At 38.0% G+C, this 19,033-nt stretch overlaps 1 protein-coding gene across 12 annotated transcripts in view; it reads right to left on the bottom strand.

Moving 5' to 3' along the window:
- TAPT1 (transmembrane anterior posterior transformation 1) overlaps positions 1-18,759 on the bottom strand; it is a 49,964-nt gene extending 31,205 nt beyond the window's left edge. For 2 of the 12 annotated variants that reach the window (XM_054204158.1, XM_054204160.1), the window contains exons 1-3: positions 8,564-8,682; positions 4,395-4,461; positions 3,702-3,725 (exon numbers count right to left, since the gene is read on the bottom strand). In XM_054204158.1, the coding sequence (XP_054060133.1) occupies positions 3,702-3,725; positions 4,395-4,461; positions 8,564-8,573 (101 nt within the window). In that variant the 5' untranslated portion in view covers positions 8,574-8,682. Of the gene's footprint in view, positions 1-3,701; positions 3,730-4,394; positions 4,462-8,563; positions 8,683-12,936; positions 13,068-17,218; positions 17,716-18,152; positions 18,415-18,737 lie in introns of those variants that run through there. The other 10 variants (XM_054204159.1, XM_054204161.1, XM_054204155.1 and 7 more) reach the window with 9 other exon arrangements.
- Positions 18,760-19,033: the final 274 nt, after the last annotated feature.

Here is a 19,033-nt window from a genome sequence, read left to right as displayed (position 1 = left end):
GTCTTTTCCTTGAAAGCTATCCCACGCATACAGTGATGCTGCAGAAGTGAATTAAATATTAACGCTTTCCCAGCTTTAGTGAACTCTGCTCTTAAAAGACAGTACCATGAGAGCCTTTGGCCAAGATGCAGTTCCTCTGATTTCCTACTGGATTCCAGTTACATGAATTGTTTCACAGTTTGGCCGATTACACAGCTGAAGATAATTTAAATTACAACTTTCACATCTCATAAGCCAGTAAATACGTGGATTCAGGGCATTTGGGCTGCCCTTCAAACGTGCATTAAGATACACGATTTCTGTCTTTTCACCTAATTACTTTCTGCCATTATTCTATTATTACTTAAAGATTTTTGCTGTAAGTCATGTCCTCCAAGACGCTTTTGACAGAATTTTACAAGTGGTTTCATTATGCTAAGCCTCAAGCTCCCATGTTTAGCTGTATAGACTACTAAAGAATAAAATTTTTAAACTAAACTTCTTCAAACATGAAACCTTAATACGTTTCATGAGTAAGGCTTTCAAAGAGTAAGGCTTATCCATTCTTTCTATTATCCGCTACATAAAATTTTGTATTGCTTTACCTCTGAATACACTGAGCCATTTAAACATGAGATGATCCTTCAATCTGCATGAATTCAAGGTGCAAATCCAAGCATTCCTCTACAGATAGACTCTCTCACACTGCAACGCTAACTAGCAAATTAAGACAACACAGAAAAACACGTGCACGGACTTCAATATGCTACAGCACATACTTAACAAGATGTCCAAACTCTTCAGCCTTTGGGTACATTTACCTTTACATCTACTAATTGACAGAAAATCTCCACTGAAACAAACTCTTATGGCACCAAATAATATAATTATATAAATGCATGCTTACAGGGATATACAAGCTTATTATTAATTTTAATATAAGAAAGTGATGTGCGAGCCTTCCTACTAAACCACCCTATTCCACCATGGCATGCTTCTGTTTCAGCCCAGTCAATTAACAAAAGGAGAAGCGTGCCAAGTTCAATGCTTATCACGCAGTGTCTGGAGGCAGCTGAAAGTGAAAGTACAGCAAAATTTTATACAGTGCACTGACGGACATCAACCAAGAACCAGGAATCCAGACAACCAGTCTGTTAATTACTTTTTTCAACACTATTTGCAAGATGAAGGTTTAATGCTCCTTCTTCAAAGTTTCCAGTTTATGGTTTGTCCACCTTGAGACACATTTAGAAAGCGTGAATTCAAGTCTCTCCTCTGTTTAGAAAACCACTGGATCTGTATATGTTTTCCCTTTAGAAAGCTAAACCCAAACAATTTTCCTTACAAACAGTTAGGAAGAGTTACTTTGCTATTCTACAGAATTAAAATAAATTACTATCACATTAGAATACTATCAAATATTCTGGCTACCCACAAGTTTGTTCTATACATTTTAGGAACAAAAAAAGAAAATCCAAATTATTTTCACGATTACTTGTGACATTTCTAAGAAAATTTGCTGTGTTACAAAATTAAGAGTCAAACTTATTTTAAGATATAAATAAAACAGCTACCCAGTTAAGAAAAACTTGGTGTAAAAAACAGTGTTCATCATAAGCAATCTCCTTAGACAAGTGAAAGTTTAAGGAACTAGTTGCCTGACTGTCATTTTCAAGGTACGTCTATTTGACACCATACTCTAAAGGCCATGATCTACACTTCACATAGTAATAAGACATCTGTCTCCATCTACTGGTTGAAAACCACTAGGTTAAATAATTCATAAAGGATATGACCATACAAATGGTCATACTACTGATAGATAATGTTTGCAACTCTTTCAACTGAACAATATGTTGGATTTCACAGTATTTTTCCTTTAAGATATTAAAGAAGCAAAACAGCTCAAGAGTTTCAGTGTATCAGCATCTATCACACCAACCAGTTTTTTTGTTCCAACAGCTGTACAATTAAGTTACTTGGCACTAAACAGAGCATTATTAAAAATAAATCATAGTTTACTGATATTTGGCTTTAATATGTTACAAATCACAAGCAGTTAATGCACAAGTTTGCTTAACTGATTGATTTTCAAAAAAACTCCCAAGATCGGCTGTTAAGTGTTTTAATAACCTTTACTTATTGAGTTTAAAGTGGCTAAATCATTTGGAACATAAAATACACCTCAGGACAAACAGTATAAAAAAAAAATCTAAAAAAAAATATCTCCCTGCAGTCATCTATGGTATGCTTTTCAGAACTGGCACTGCAAAATGAACAACGTTTTCACTATATTGTATACAAAATAATCTGTAGATAAGTATACTTAGCTCTGAGTACTTAATTAGCATCCGATGCATAAGCACTCTGCATATATTATTTTAAACTTAACTCTGCACAGACTGTCATATGCTATCATACAACTTCTTTACTTTTGTCTCAGGCTTTCTGGTGCTCCTCAATTCTTCACTAGTTTGATTACATAAGGTTGTAGAGTTGTTTGGGGGTTGACTTTTTTTTTAAACTACCAGGAATTCGGTACATTTTTCTTGTTTAATTTTACAGTTTACTGCATTTTTAATTGGTTCCTTTAGTACAGTCGCATCCAAATAATTCAGATTACTCTAAACAATTACTCCTTCATAGTCAGCACAGACAAAATTTCCAATACTGATGTCACAGATACAGTCATTTAAAGATGAATACACTATCATTGCAAAAATGCTTTCGATGGATATTTTAATCTTAATAAAATATGAATGAACTAACCACCTGCAAACATAAAGATATATAAACTCTTAAGGTAACAGTATTATTTGTATAAATGTTATTGTACTTGACACTATTAAAAAAAAGCTTTTCATATATATGGGTAAATTGTTCGATTAATGATGTACTGAAGAAGTGTTTTAGCACTGAGATTACAAGTTTGAGCAAGTATTTTGAGGTAAATCTTTTCTAACGGTATTATTTATTCAATATTAACATTTTGAAATAATTAGACAACCACTGAGGTTTATATTAAGTAATAAACTAATTAAGTTATTGAAATGGTGGTCTAGTTAGAGTTTTGTTTAGGTATCTTTTCTTTCTCCATCTTCACATTACAGATACTTGTATGGAAACTGAACTGTAGGATTTTGTTTTACATGTAGATATTTCGTCTTGATCAAAGTCTTAATCCTTCCATGTATGCTTCACTAATGAACTGTGGTATCATAAATTTCTAATCTTATATGAAGTATTAACAAGAATGATCAGATTAACACATAAGGAGACATTTTCTTGTTAGCATACTAAGTATAGATATCAGGGAAATCAAAACCCAAGCAAGTTTGCCTAAAGGGCATAATTACTGATATAGCTACACACTAAGAATTTTCAAAACGCATGAAGTGATCTACTGGAAATGTTTTTCTACAATTATGCTCAAGTTTGGTATTACGTTTGGCTTCAGGAAGAAAAGCTATTTTGATCAAATCTAATACCGAGTTCGAGGCTTTAAAAAGAGATACAGTTTACAGTATGCAGGACTTCACTGTTGTAGAATTGTTAGATATAGAGACTAATTGCTGATAAAAATATGCCCCAAATGAAGAATTCTAAGGTAAGGAAAGCTGAGTTTGCCAAGATTAAATGGCATTTCATTTCTCAAACAATAAAAAGCCTCTACATGCACACAACACAGTACGAGACCATGCTAAGAATGAAAGAAAACCAACCTTGCTGTTAGGCCCCGATGAGAGCTGTCTCAAAATAAATGAAAAAAAAAATAAGGTTTCAAATAAGTGATAACTAGAATTAGCTTTCATTAAGCTTTTATTTTTTTTAACAACAGAATCAAGTATAATTGAAGTCCGTAAATGAACATATGCTAAAGTGCTGTATTTTATTATGCAGAGAATCAACTTCAAGTCTAATACTAAGATACCTGGCAACGAACTTTCTGAACTCCTCAAAATTTACATTAAGTGTTACAAAAAACCTGCTTGAGGTACACACAAAAATACAGCTATGAACCTGACTGAAGTGTTACTTAGAATAAACGTAGAAAAGCTTAAGGCACTATAAACTAAGTACAGCAGGGGCTACAGTTTTTCCAAGATACCCTATTTTAAATTGGGCTGAACTGGTCCGCAGCCACAGTATATTAAAAAAAAAAAAAGTTTTAAATCTATTAAGATCACAACCTATTTCCACAGCGATACAAAGCTACACATGGAAACATACCTACCATAAACAGCACCGAATCAATTTCATGTGTTCATTATTAAAACTAATTATTTTCTCCTTTGAAGTATGTTGGTTAATTTAGCTATACTATTCATTTGTAATCAGTCTTTTTACTGATTACATGTAGATGTGTGAATTTGGCTGACAGCATAGAATGAAAAAGAAAATCAGGATTTACTCACCAAGGAGGAATCCCTGTGACACCACATTCCATCCTATAAAGGAAGTGAAAGTGCTCTTCCCTTCGGTCTGATTTACAAGAAAGAAAGAAAGAGAAGGTTGTAATGTTGCTACACTATGCACTATTATGGAAAGGAGAAAGGAGTACTTGATCTGAGAGTTTACTACAGAAAATATGGAATACACCTGCCTCTTTTTTGGTTGGTAGAAAGCCAGACATTTTGGTGGACAGGTGCACTACTTTCTCAATGAACTTAACCAGACAACAGGAAGTTTATGTATTTAACAGCTATAGCCCTTAGCAAAAAAAAAAAAAAAAATTTGTCTTGGGAATAAGTGTGCAACAGAGGTTCAAACTTATTTAACAACTTGATAATATGAACAAAGAAATAATGTCCATAATAAGAAAGCCAGTTTTGGTTTGTTTAGTTTTTTTCTCCTGAGATGCATTCTTTCTACAGTTTCTTTAATGAAGTAATGTTGTTCTATTTATTTCCTACTGAAAAACATAAATCTATGATTTCACAGGAGGGCAATGAGAATTTTAAGAGGTACGTATAATACAATTGAAGCTAATGATGTTATTGCTGACAGGACCTAAATTCACTGATTTCAAGGAGAAGATAGCAGAGTAAAAGAAAAACACAGAACACATATTTCTAATCTATATCTATTTCCATATGGAAAAAGCATACAAGATCTTTTCAATCAATCTTCATATATAAGAAAATTCATAATCTACTTCCGTATTTTCTTGAGAAAACTAGAATTTGGAGGGGAAAAAAAAGAAAAAAAGGTCTCACTTTCCATAATAAGTCTTACTTGCTTTGTGGACAAGATGTAAAATGCCTTTAAGTGTAATTAAATTGGGAGTCCCATCAGAGTTTCACTAAGATACAATTTTAGCTTTCATACAATGGTGTTTTTCGAATAACACAGAAGAGCTTTTCCACCTCCCCATAAGAGCTTTTATTAGCGTGCAACACATTTTCAAGAAAAAGAAGAAGTTAGCTCTATATAAGGGTTTCAAATCAAGCAGAGATATTAATCTGCACAGAATCTCTCTGTCTGGGGTATTAAAAAAAAAAAAGTCTCTGAATTGTAAAAGAAAACCGTGCCTTTCAACCACAGATAGAGTTAGTTTCAGGAACCTATCATCACAGACTATAATTCTGAAGAGAACTCTACCAGGTCCACTTCTCTCTCTACCTTAGATTTGTTGTTCCAGCAAAGTATGTGCTTTTATGTTGTCAAAGAATATTTTAATAAAATGATTCAAAGAGAATAATTTAAGAAACTTCTTTCCATGACTTGGAAGAAAACACAGCAGACCTGATTTTTTTTTTTTTTTGTAATTTCAGAAGATGTAATTTAATTTTGTAAAAGTGTTTGTTAATTTTTTTAAGAGCATCCTAGTATTTACTGAGCATAGCAGTAATGAAGTTGCACCTGCCAAAACTACCACAATCTGATGATTCAGCCACTGCCAGTTTGACCGCAGTTTAGTTTACTTAATGACAGAATGTTGGATTCTTCTGACTGAAGTTTTCGAAGTTTTAGAGTCTCTCTAAAATAACTATGTTAACACCAATATAGCTCTGACAAATACACAGAACTAAATTTACTCAAAAAGAAAGACCAAGTGATGAGGAATGCTTATTTAGCAGTCAAACTGAAGCACTTACACTGCCTAGGCAGAAAAGGGAAACAAATTTAAGATACTTTACTCTTTGTTCCCTTTCAGACCTCTTAAGGGAATATTAAAATGTGGAAGTGGCTATAAAGCACTCCCCCTACATTTAAGCACTGCACACAACACCACAGACCGGAATTAGCCCATCCTACATGGAATGTCTTTTTATTGTTTTAAAGAAATAATGGGCAATATAACCTTTTTCTATACTGAAAAGAGCAGAAAGTTATGAGGAAATAAATGAACTGAAGCATAAACTGGAAGGGAGACAGAACACTCACTGCTCAATCACTTCACTGAGATGTTGAGAAAAAAGTCAAGATGAAGGGAGGAGCACTTTTATTTACTACACAGAATGGAATATGATGTGGCAGGTTCAAAGAATAACTAGTCACGCCTCTCAACACTTACTTGACATTTGTGAGGAAATACAAGCTAAAAGATAAACAGCCACCTGCTTTGTAAGTACCTTTTGCGATTACAGATGTGTTTTACCTATTGAGCTCTATTTTGTCACAAACACATAAAAATATGTTTCATATTATAAAATAAAATCCTGAATCTTCTTTGCCATAACAAATCAAATCAGCGTAACTAGAAGAACAACAAGAAAACCCCCCAAAAGCAAAGTGCAGGCTCTGAATATTGGGAAATAAGAATCATTACATCTGAAAAAGTTCCATTACATACTATAAACATGAATTGTGAACCTTTCAATAAAAAGCCACCACCTTTAAAACATTAATGAATTAGACAAAGCCTCAAGTAGTGAACAAATAGAAGAGTTTCTTGAGGAAACTGTGAAAAGGGAAATCGCTTCAGGAGTCGGTACAAAAACAAAGCCTTCTTCACTCAAGATAATCTGTTTCACTGCATCTTACCTGATAACACTTAAAAGTTAACATAGTCAAGTTGAATAGATTAAACTGGATTCTATCCTGCCTCACACACTACAAATATTGTCAAGTAAGCAAACTAAGTTTTAACATTGAAGAGTGTGTACATATGTACACACATAAACACGCATGCGTGAGTGTACATGGTATTTTCAATGTCATTTTCTTCGGTATATTGAACAACACCCAAAATCAGTAACTGGTCTTTCAAATTTTTAATTGTAATTTCAGAAGAGCAGAAAAATTGTTTGTAAAAGGCAAAGCTGGGTTTACAAACAAGGAAGAACACTGTTTAAACAGAAAAAAGTAGTGAGATCCAAATGATAGGTTAAAATCCATTACATTTCCCTCAATTTTAGTATTTTAGCAATAGCATCTGTACAGATATTTACAAATCTGCACAAAATTTAACTTGTCATCAGGTTAAAAGTGAATAGCTGTCATATTTTTGACACAGCTAGGAAAACTCTCTTCATATAATGAAAGTCTGAGAGCTCAAAATTAACCGCAATAAAATATTAGACTGCCACCTAGTGCCTATATTAAGCATCATCAAAGTACAAACATTAACTTAAGGATATACTTTAAAATATTATTTCTTATGCAACTAGACTAGCATTTGCTCTAATCAGAACATACATTCTAAACCATGCATATAAAAGCACTTCATATATAAAATATAAAAGACTATTAATAATGCAAATGCAAGTAACTCGAAACAAAACCAAACCCAAACCAATCAGCTACCATAGATCAACTTAAAGTTTGGGGAAATCCAGAAAGAAACCCCTGATGTCCTTATTTATTCAAGCAAAAATTACAACATCAGTACAAATACTCATTTTCTTTTAGGCTACGCTTAAGGCTTACATAATCAACTTTACCATGAAGTAGCAACTTCTACAAAGGAAATTAATTCTATGCGATTTTTGATGTCTATGCCAGAAAGGCAAACTAAAAATCCTGTGTATAGCAACTTCTTCTTAGTATTGATCTGAACAAAAAAGCAAGGGGTTAAGGTCTAAAATTTCTTAATATTATTCTGATTAGTTAGCCTCATCCAATTACTCTCTAAGATTCTTTGAGAGAAAGAAAAGAACACATTTTATATAAGGATCCTTTGGGCAAAGTTTACTGTGGAAATAAGGAAAACCTTCGTTGTTAAAAAAAAAAAAATCAAACTTTTCTTTCAACATCAAAGAGTCTACCAAAAGACGTGAGAAAAGTCATTAACTCAAGTCTAAGAAATCTTAAAACACTATTCAAATACATGTTAGTTAAAAGAGCAAAACTATAGGGTAGGGTTATATCTCTGTCCTTTACTAACCTGATATGCCTAAGTGATGCTGTTACCAAACTTTTGCACCCAAAGGAAACAACAATGACAGTTAGTGACTGGTGGCAAAGCTTAAAGGTCCCATCCACACCTTTGCTTTGGCTAGTTTAGACCAGAACGCCTATTTTACAGTGGAAGAAATCACTAGAGGTTCAAACAGCACTGAAAGGCCATAAAATTAAGTGCAAGAATAAATAGAGAAACATTATTCAAGGGTTTCAACGCCCTTCTCTTAAATCAACTTACCGTAAGCCATAGCAAGGCAACGTGATGAACCGGAACATTGCCAGAAAAACTCTCAGAGGAAGCAGGGTGAATACATACAGAAAAGCATCCAGGCACAAAAAAATTCCGAAAAACATCAACTAAATTACAAAAATAAAACAGAAGTACGTTAGTAGTTTATAAGAGTTACAAAATGTTCACCAAGAATTATATTATTTTATGAAAAATACATTTACATAAGACTAATTAACCAAACAAGCACAACACTCTCTCTTGTTCAATCTGCTGAACTGTAAGAAAAATAACATGCTGTGCACTTGAAAGACTATTCAGCAAAAATTCTGCACCACAAGGTCCAAGCAGCAAAGACTTTTGCAGACTTCCATGGCTCACCGAACTCAGTTTACTGAATAGATGAATTACACTGGGATATAACTATGGCTCATTTTCCAATGGTGACTTTCCTCTAAGGTTACAAAAAACATTTTTAACCTTGGAAAACAAAAAAACAATGTAGAGCTGCGTGCAATGTGTACAGCCATTTTCTGCTACACCCTTTTTAATATGCTTTTTTTTTTTCCAAAAAAACCATTTTTTTTTACCTTGTTAGTTTTATATTGCACAGCTAATTACAGCTGTGGTAGTTCTTCAGAGAATATGCACCTTCTTCATACAAAAAATAATACAAAATATGAAACAGTAAACTTTCAGTTGCCCTCAGTTTAACTGCTTTATCCTTAATTTACAGAAACTGCTAAAGTCATTTCATTATAGCCACAAGTCAAGCAACTTTAAGATAATTAAACTAGACCTAAACTCTGCAATTAGAAAGCTCTTATATACCAGACTCTCCCCACATGACATTTCTTCTCTATCTGCTCTTTGAATCTATCTAAGATTTTCCTGAATGGGACTCTAGGCATATGCTTTTATGCTTCTGTCAGACCAGAAGCAAGTGTTTTTTTCCTGGAAGGAAAAAAATCACATAAAAAGGCAAGCTTAACTGGCTACACAATTAAGACTAGCAAGATCTAAGCAGGCCTAGACATCGATGACAGATATGCATTTACATGTGAAAGTTGTATATATTGCTGATGGGAAAGGAAGATACTGGTTTGGGAGGTGAAAAAGTGAACCAAAGCACAAGCAAATTATTAATCTCCCACAAGCTCTTTGCCTTACAAAATACCTTCTTTGTCAGCTTGCACAACAGCCAGTTCAACATCCAACAAGCTAATATCACTGATATGTACCTTTCTCTCAACCTTACTCCTCATGCATCCTTGTAACTGTCAAAGCAGTCCCACCGAGTACACTCCAGTGTATCTATCCACAAGCCACATAAGAGCACTGCTATCATCTCTGAGCTGTTGCTTTCCCTTATAACACTATTTCTATCAGTTCTGCAGTCCGTACTTCAATACCATCATGACATTAAGGTCTCCTCCCTGATATTCACCCATTCACCTCTAATACCATTTTCTAAAATTTCAGCAGGAAGTTATCATTTAAAATTATCAGAAGCAGCCGTTACAAATAATGAATGAATTTATGCATTGCATTTTAACATGCCATTAAGCTACCTATTTCTTTGATATTTTTTAAACGAGGTGCAGAATATCCAGGCACTGAACATGCATTTTCCTTGTTTGTTTTGGTTTTGTTTTCTTTAAATTCTTAACTCAAGCAAAACAGAGGGATAGTGTGTCATCTTGCCCCTGTATTCTTTGAGGGCATCTTTATAATCTAGAAAACAACTCTGCACTTTCTTTTTGATTCAGATAGACTTCTTCTCTACCTGAGTGTAATCATGGTTCTTCACGTTCTGTAAGCTTGTGCTAATATTTGCAATTATTGTTTAATGTCCTAATTTTCCTAATTTTTTACATTGCACTTGCACATGCACCTGTTGAAATATGATCAGCACTGAACCTCCTACTCATTTCTGTAAACACTATTTTTGCTGCTACATTCCAGATACTGAGGAGCTAACAGAAAAGCTTATAGAGCTTCTCCATCACCATTTTAGCAAAAGAGCACGAAATTTAATTTTGAGATCAACTGACAAGCGTTCCCTTAAGATGGCACAAGTAGAGAGCACCTTTTCATCAGTATAAAAGACCTATCACAATGGAGAGCTTCCACTGAAACTGCACAAAAAGCTTGAGTGGGAGTAGCATTTATATTACAAGTTATCTAGCTTCTCTAAATAAAAAGGGGTATTCAGAACAACAAAAACCCTACCCTTTCAACATCACACTCCACTCTAAAATTATTTACCTGTAATAAATTCATGTTAAAGAATATCTCCTGAGATTAGGCTTTGATCAGTTTATTCCAGTTTATTCTCACTCTACCTCATGATGATTTTCATTCCTAGTCTGTAATTATACTATTAGGTAATAAAGAATATAAGCCATTAAGAAAATTCTTTTCTTCCTTTCCTAGTCTCTCACATGCTTTATTTCAATTAAGCAGACTTTTGAATCACAGTCAAGTGATTCCTGCAATAGGTGATGATCTGTACACTACTTAGTTTCCTTTCTACATGATCATCATCGTACTTTTTCAATTTTTTCAATAAGTATGATAAGATTTTATATAGCTAATATGTATATTAAACTGGACTAAGCCACAAATTTATTTCATAATCTCTCTGTAAGAAAGTAACTATCACTTTTTAAATCTATCTGCTTATTACTCACAGTTTCATATTCTTTCATATTTCATATTCACAGTACAGACTGAAGTTTGATTTACCATGCAAAAAACATCAATTTCACCAGTTACAGTATCGTCCTTTTTTATAAAAGATGTTGGCCTTCACTTGTTCTTAGATACTGAAAGTTTTATTGGAAATCTATGGTGATTCTTCAGAATAATTTCTGTGGCTTGGAGATGGCATGTAATAGTTCACATAATTACAATGGAGATGATGTAGAACTGCTACATTGTTCAGCTGAGACTCTACCATAACTGGAATATTCTACCATAAACTAGAATGGGTAAACAGCAAGACACCACCCCTGGAGATGTTCAAAGCCCAACTGGATCTGGTCCTGAGCAACCTGTTTATGTAGGTGACACAGCTTTAGGCAAGGGCTTGGACTATATCATCTCCAGAGGTCCATCACAATCTCATCCGTACCATGATTTTCTGCAGTAACTGACTGGGAATTTAGTTTTGTAAAACCAGGTCTCACCATGGTCTAAGGATGAATTTAATGATATTGAAGGGGGAACCTGACTGCTGCTGATGAAGGGAATCCTACTCTCCCTCCCTCCTCCACTGTTCTTTCACCTTTCTACCCCTACTCCAAGCTCCCCTTCCACCCTGGTGTAGGCTCTGGATTCTCAAGAATATTGGCTGAGCAATTCAGCTCACCATCCCAGCAAAAAACAAACAGAGCAAGAGAAGCGAAGCATTCACTGTCGAATTATGAGCTGATTTAACTCTCAGAACAGTCCTACAAGCACCACAGCTCATGCAAAACAGGCAGTGTGCGTAAGGCGTGAGACTGAAGTGGGACAAACAGTGAAAAAAAAGACTCTTCCCTCAACATAAATTGGCCCTTGCATGTAACTTCATCCCTAGATGTTTTGAGAATTTTAACAAAGTTACTTTCTAATGTTATTGTTACACTGCAGCCTAGCCTAACCTTATTACCAATGTTGCCTTACTCCTCATCCTTGAGCATATTCCTGCTGTTTACCAAATCTGACACCCTCTCCTACAGTGTTTCAAAATGGTTAAACCAGAAGAAAACTCTCTTCTAGATTACAGCACTGGAACTGGCTCACTGCAGGGCGAGAATTACATATAAACTGACATAAAGGAGGTGCCATGAATGCCTCAGTAAGGGCCATAGCACTGGGATAGAGAGGGAAGATGTGGTAAACAGTGGCAAGAAACAAAAGAGAAGGCTATGAAAATTAAGTCAAAAACCTTAATCAGAAACTCATCCATCACTGTATTTTTAAAGGACTGAAATCTTCCCACCCTCAAAACATTTTAGACTGGAAAGATCTTTAAAACTTTTTTTTTTAATGTAAAATTACATTTTGCAGTAAAAGGTTTTCTTTTGCTTGACTATTCTATTAAGGATCAGTGACATCTTTATATTTGAATTAATTTGTCATCATCTGGACTTGAAAGTTAGTCATGTCCATCTCTGCTAATAACATCAACAAGGGGCCATGAGTTGCCAGCAGCAACAAGCAAACATAGGCAAAAAAACATGAAACGCAAACATTTAAGTTGCTGACTGAAAATCAATCATTACAGATATTTAAAGCTTTTCTAGTAGCAAAAGTGTTTGAGAAATATTTCTTTAAATAACTTAATGCAACAGATTTCATCTCTAAATTAAAACAAATGTTAAAGTATACTTCACCTTTTCCAGTTCTTTTGGTATCCGCATGCATGTGTATACTCTCTCTCTCCGCTCTGTGTATTTTGCTTCATTGTGTTCAAGGAAGTAACCTCTTGTTAGCTCAGCACTGATGAATCTCAGCAATGAAAGATCTACATTCAGAAACACACATAAGCAGAAGACACTTCAGGCATGACCTCCAAAGAGTGAAAGGACTCCTACGTTTTTATTACTTGCTACATGCTTCATTCACATCACATCTAACCCAGAAGGTTTCTGCTGATAGTAACCACAATGTCAAATAACTTGGTATGGAAGGAGCTAGATGAGAAGTCAGTCCTATGCTCTCCCATTTCCTTATTGCCTCCCGACAAACAAAATGAGCTACTTTTCCCAGCCAATCATTTTCACCAGACACCCCACTTCTCCAAAACATTACTCAAAGCAGCTACACTGAATGCAATATTCTGAGTGGATTTAATTTCTAACGTACTGATAGTCCTCCTAAATTTACTAAGCTCTATTTTAGACTTTTAAAAGCTATTTCCTCTCTCAGCAACACTAGCAACTTATTCTTTATTTTAAAGAACAACTTTCTGTAATATCAAAACATTCAAGGATACATGATCCCAAATGATTCAGTGCAAAAACAGTACAAGCACGCTGATCATTTAGTGATCAGACTAAAGTCTTTCACGACTGAAAAGCCATCAAGCATGTACAGGTCTTCTGCATTTTAATGGCTGTAGGTAAATAAGCCAAAGCCTGACTGACCTATGTTTAATCAACTCATACAGCTTCTAAAAAAAGACTTTGTGCAGAGTAGTCTTGCAAAAGGAAATAAAATATGAAATTATAATTATGCAAATTCAGGCTATCAGGACAAGATTGAGCTTAAGCTTTGACACTCACTGACGAGGTCTGACATTAACACCTCCTGGTAACACTTCAGAAGTGACAGAACACTACAATAAAGTTCAACATTTATGGTTATTATTGGCATTTAAAAATAGAAACTCTCGGTGTTCACACAACACCCAAAAGATGGCAATCACTTATCTAGACAGATAGGTGAAAAGCTACACTGCATTTATCATGAAACCAGAACATGGTCACAAATAGTAAATTCAGATTTTAGACAAAGTCTTAGTCACTACTTGAGGGGGGTGGACCTTGCAAGGTACAATGCTCCACATATGTGGGGGAGGAAGATGCTGCACAACACAGGTTTAGTAAAACAGGCTAGATAACAACTGCAAAGAGAGCAATGCAAGTAGAGATGCCATGTGTGAAGAGTTCACCCAAAACTGTCTGAGATACTGGCTTCTCAATATTCATCATGCTGAAGATGATGACAATTATTAGCTGGAAGAGTAGCCAGAAAATTACAGAGAGTTTTAAAGCAAAGAAGGAATCAGCTCAAATAGAAGTATAAAAGAAGCAGAAGAGGCAGTGCGTGCTTATAACCTACACTGCCTTGGCAGGGAGGTGGGGGGGGCATGTGGACTGAGCGTGATCAGAACTTGTGGAGATTACCAACAGGCATTTTGAAGTTTGTGGGGGTATATTAACATTCTATGTATGTCTAGTATTGTGATTTATCATGTTGCTGATACTGATTCACAGCCATATAATTCACTGACTCCTGGTTAATTATGTATTGTTAATAAATCATTTAAATTATGATTTGCTTTAAACTACTATGAGCTTGTTTGGATAGTGATTTTGATGATTTATATATTACTGACCCACTTCTAGTAAGTAGGCCAAAGACACTGTAAGCCTTAAAGGTATTTATTTTAAAACAAATAAAAACATCAGTAGTGGTTTAATGAGTAGTAAAAAACTAATATTGACATGTAAAGTTTCAATCAAAGTTCATTCCAGTGAAATAAGGCAGAAATTCATACCACTAAATTGTTGTTCAGACCTCTTGCATCCTTGTTTTCTGGAGTCTTTCTTTGTAACACTATCACTTGTAACTTTGTTTTTCCCAATTCTTTCTTGTTTAATAAGTTAAAAGTAAAAAGAGATAACCTTAGGTATAAACACACAAATTAACTACTTTGTTAACTGCCCAGCTGTATTTTCTTCCACCTCAGATAACCGACATTCTCCAACCTGAAGATAATACATCTCAACTCAAGTTTCCTGCGAAGGAAACATAGGCATATGAGCAACTTATGGGTGCCTTCGAACTTAAGATATTCTATGATTCTAAGTAATGAGCTATTTGTTCCCACTCCTTACCTCACACAAACTGGTTCACAGGCTTATTATTGAAAAGCAAATCATTTTAAGTTTCTTTCACCTGGCTAGACTTTCATGCCCTAGCTATTCAGAGATAATCACTTCTCATGACTAAAGCTGACCAATACACAAGCTCCAGACTGTGACTGCAAAACAATCTCTCCACTGACAGGGGATGCACTGAAGCACGCAGTCGCTCAGCCACCTCCTTCCTGAGCACTTACTGCCAACCAGCATCAGCCCTAGTTCTGTGCCAGCTGTGAACAGACCAGCGGCTGACCCTGTAGGAAAAACACGGTAAGCAAAAGAACAGGATGAGACACCAAGGCAGGACAGAGTAATAAATCATCTGAAAAATGGCTTAATTCTGCTATCAAAGCATAATTTTCTTTTAAAAATAAACACTCTAATTCCTACTTCAAATTCCTTTCCTAGTTCAAATTTCCCTCTTTTGCAGTCAGGAAATTTTAGACTGTGGCCTAAGTTTAAACTGTTCAGACAGCATACTCATATTCTCATTTATCTCCCCACCTCAGGACAGAAAAGCAGAAGCATCTTCTAAACATAAAAAGCCACTAATTCCTTCAAGGCAAAAGGATAATGATTTACCTAAGTTATACGTCAATGCATAGCTACACAAAGAATAACCATTAACCAGAAATGGAGAGGAAAATTTGTGCAAATGCGAAATGCACTGTGCCTCAGTTACTTTCTATTGTTACATAACTGGAACTTTAATCCCAAATGCAACAATTCCAGGCACTCACTTCACTCCCATCAATCCTAAATACACACTTCTTCCATAAACACTCAAATACATCAATCAAATCTAAGACAGCACTTTTTCTTTTTTTTTTTTTTTTAATATTTTCTTCTCCTCCAAACAACTCCTCTGTACGGTACTGGTCCTGCTTTACCATCTTGAAAAAAACCTACTTTTACGTACTATATAACATATTGCTACCCTTAGATGAGTTAGAATTTTTAGTTGCTCTATCAAGAAGCCTTTCCTTCTAAAGTTTTCTTGTCCTGAAGAGTCAGAGAGCTCCAATTATTTTTAACTGTTTTAATTTAAAATTAATTGTTGGAAGATAATTAGAAAATCCCCCCCCAAATAACAATTTCCTTACTTTTTATAAAGTTATTTGCTGAGCTGTCTTTCAGACACATCAGTAGGTATCTTGACCTTTCTTTTTTTCATCATGAAGTAATTCATAATACTACAATAAAGCCAGTTCCTTACAACCATGGAAAATGCATCGGTTTCATCAATATCACAAAACTGCAGTCAATGATGCTGCATGTCCTATGACATAACACGTCAGAAATGGACACAGCACCTGTCAAGCTTCGAAGGAAAGCACTGAGTTGTTGGCAGACTATTTAAGTTAAATCCTAATTCCTATTTTTAATTTTTTGTATTTGATAAGAACTGCAGTATCACATTCAAGCCAACATTGAAGCAGAAAGTCTGGAAATTCCAACAGCACTTTAAGCACTTTCCAGATTTTCAGCAAGCCACTCAATTAAGAATAAGGTGCTAATAAAGTTATTTATAACATTACCAACACTAAATCAACCCTGCGACACAGAGTAAAAATGTTTATGAAAAAGCCAGGGGTATTTTCAAAAATTATTCTCTAGATACCTGAAATAACCAGTTCAAGTGTAAATGCAGATTGATATCAAAGGCCATAACATTTTCCCTTATTTTTCCTTATGAAATCCTCAGTTAGTATACTACATTTAGTTCAAAAGACTTCTAACAATCTGCATACAACTTCCAAGACTCTAACAGCACCGTTATTTTCAGTAGTAGAGGCAAAGACTACTGGTCTCATAGCTATGTGTACATAAAATATTTAGCCTGTTTAGCCCAGAGTAGAGAAGACTGAGAGGGGGATCTCATCAATGCTTATAAATATCTAAAGGGTGGGTGTCAAGAGAATGGGGCCAGACTCTTTTCAGTGCTGCGCGGTGACAGGACAAGGGGCAACAGGCAGAAACTGGAACACAGGAAATTCTGTTTCAACATAAGGAAAAATTCCTTTACTTTGAGGGTGACAGAGCACCGGAACAGGCTGCCCAGAGAGGTTGTGGAGTCTCCTTCTCCGGAGATATTCAAAACCCGCCTGGATGAGTTCCTGTCCAGGCTGCTGTAGGTGAACCTACTTTGGCAGGAGGGTTGGACTAGATAATCTCTAGAGGTTCCTTCCAACTCCTACCATTCTGTGACTCTGTGAACAAGAACCGTTAAGGGGATGAAGCCGGGCGCCGGCCCAGACCCCTCTCCTCTGCTCCTCTCAGACACTGCTGTGCACCGGGCTCGCTGCGGGGCACTCCGGCAGGCATCGAGCCCCGCAGCCCGGGTGTCAGCTTCAGCGTACGACACTTCGACGGATGATGCCCGTGTTGTTTAAATTCCCCCTGACGATCACCAGCGAACACGCGGCGTGACAGGGCACCCACGGGGACTTCACCGCCCCGTTCCCCTTCCCGAACACGCTCCTGTGGACAGCAGGGAGGCAGCCGGCCACGCTGAGGGGCTTTATTTCACTGTCACGGCCGCGCTCGCTGACCGCACTTCAGGGCAGGGAGAGAGGAGGCAGCGCAGCCGGCGGGAAGCTCCCCGCCCGCCCGTCCCCGCCACCAGAGCGGCCGAACGCCGCCGCTCCCCGGGACCGTGAGGCCCGGCGCACTTTTTGAAGTCGTTCGCTGAAAGTTTGCACTGGCGGGCGGCCGCGACGCCCTCAGCCCCGCCTCGAGCACCCACCCAGGCCCCTCAGGCGGGCCGGGCCGGGCGCCGCTGTGTGGAGCCAGCGCTGGCGGCGCGCCCCGGAGGCACCGCCCGCCCCAGGCAACGCCGCCACGGCCGGCCACCCCGAACTCCCATGGGGAAAGCCAACCCAGCCCGGCGGCCCTCGCTGCCCTCCACCCGACCCGGCCTGTGGGAGGAGGCCTCTCGCCCCGCCGCCGCCGCCCCTCACCCGAGAGGCCGCGCTTCTTCTTCCTGCCCCGGTCGCTCTCGTAGAAGCCCAGCGTCTCCGTTCGCTGCTGCGGGGACGGCTGCCCCGGGCCGGCGGGAGGCGGCCGCGACTCGCTGCTCCCCCAGAGAGTTTTCGGCTCCCCGCGGCCGCTCTCCTGCTGCTCCAGGGCGCCGCCGCGCCGTCCCTCCCCGCCGCTGCCCGGCGCGGCGGCGGCAGCGGCGTCGGCAACGCCGGCCATGTTCGCCGCCCGCTCCGCGCCCGCCGCCCCCGAGCCGCGCACCGCCCCGTGCCCCGGGCGGTGACGCATCACCGCGCGACAGCGGCGCGGGGCAGCCGCCGCGCGAGAGCCCAGCGCGAGGGAGGGGGAGGAGGCGCGGGGAGGGGCGGGGGCGAAGGCGGTGCGGCGCCATCTTGCCTCGGCGCCGCCGCCATTAACTGCTTCGGTGCTGGGAGCCTCGCGCTCACGTCTCGCCCCCTCTCAGCGCCTTCCTCTGCCTGTCCCCGAAGCTTACAGATATTATAGATAGATAGATGGATAGCTTACAGATGTTATAGATACTGGAGGGCGCACGTAAAGATACTCACGTTAGGGGAAACTAACCACCCATGTCGCAAGGAATGCGGCATGGTCACGGTTTCACCTGTCACAGGGGCTGGGGGACAGTAGTTCAAAGCAGCTGCAAATGACATGATTAACCTACCCTGCACCATGCAAATAAAGAGCTTGTTCAAAAATGGAAAAGGAGAGGTGAATTATTAACTCTAAAGCCAACAGGATTCCAATGAACTGCCTAACGTGCTTTGGACTGGAGCCGGCCCTGGAGGTCACAGGCCGGTGCTCCCCCGGTTTGTGTAGCTCTTCTTGCAAGAGGCCTCTGGAA

This window comes from Rissa tridactyla, chromosome 5 (genome assembly GCF_028500815.1).
Source record: "Rissa tridactyla isolate bRisTri1 chromosome 5, bRisTri1.patW.cur.20221130, whole genome shotgun sequence".
NCBI lineage: Eukaryota > Metazoa > Chordata > Aves > Charadriiformes > Laridae > Rissa > Rissa tridactyla.
Note: the sequence above shows the minus strand (reverse complement) of the source record. Positions and strands in the feature narration are given on the sequence as shown.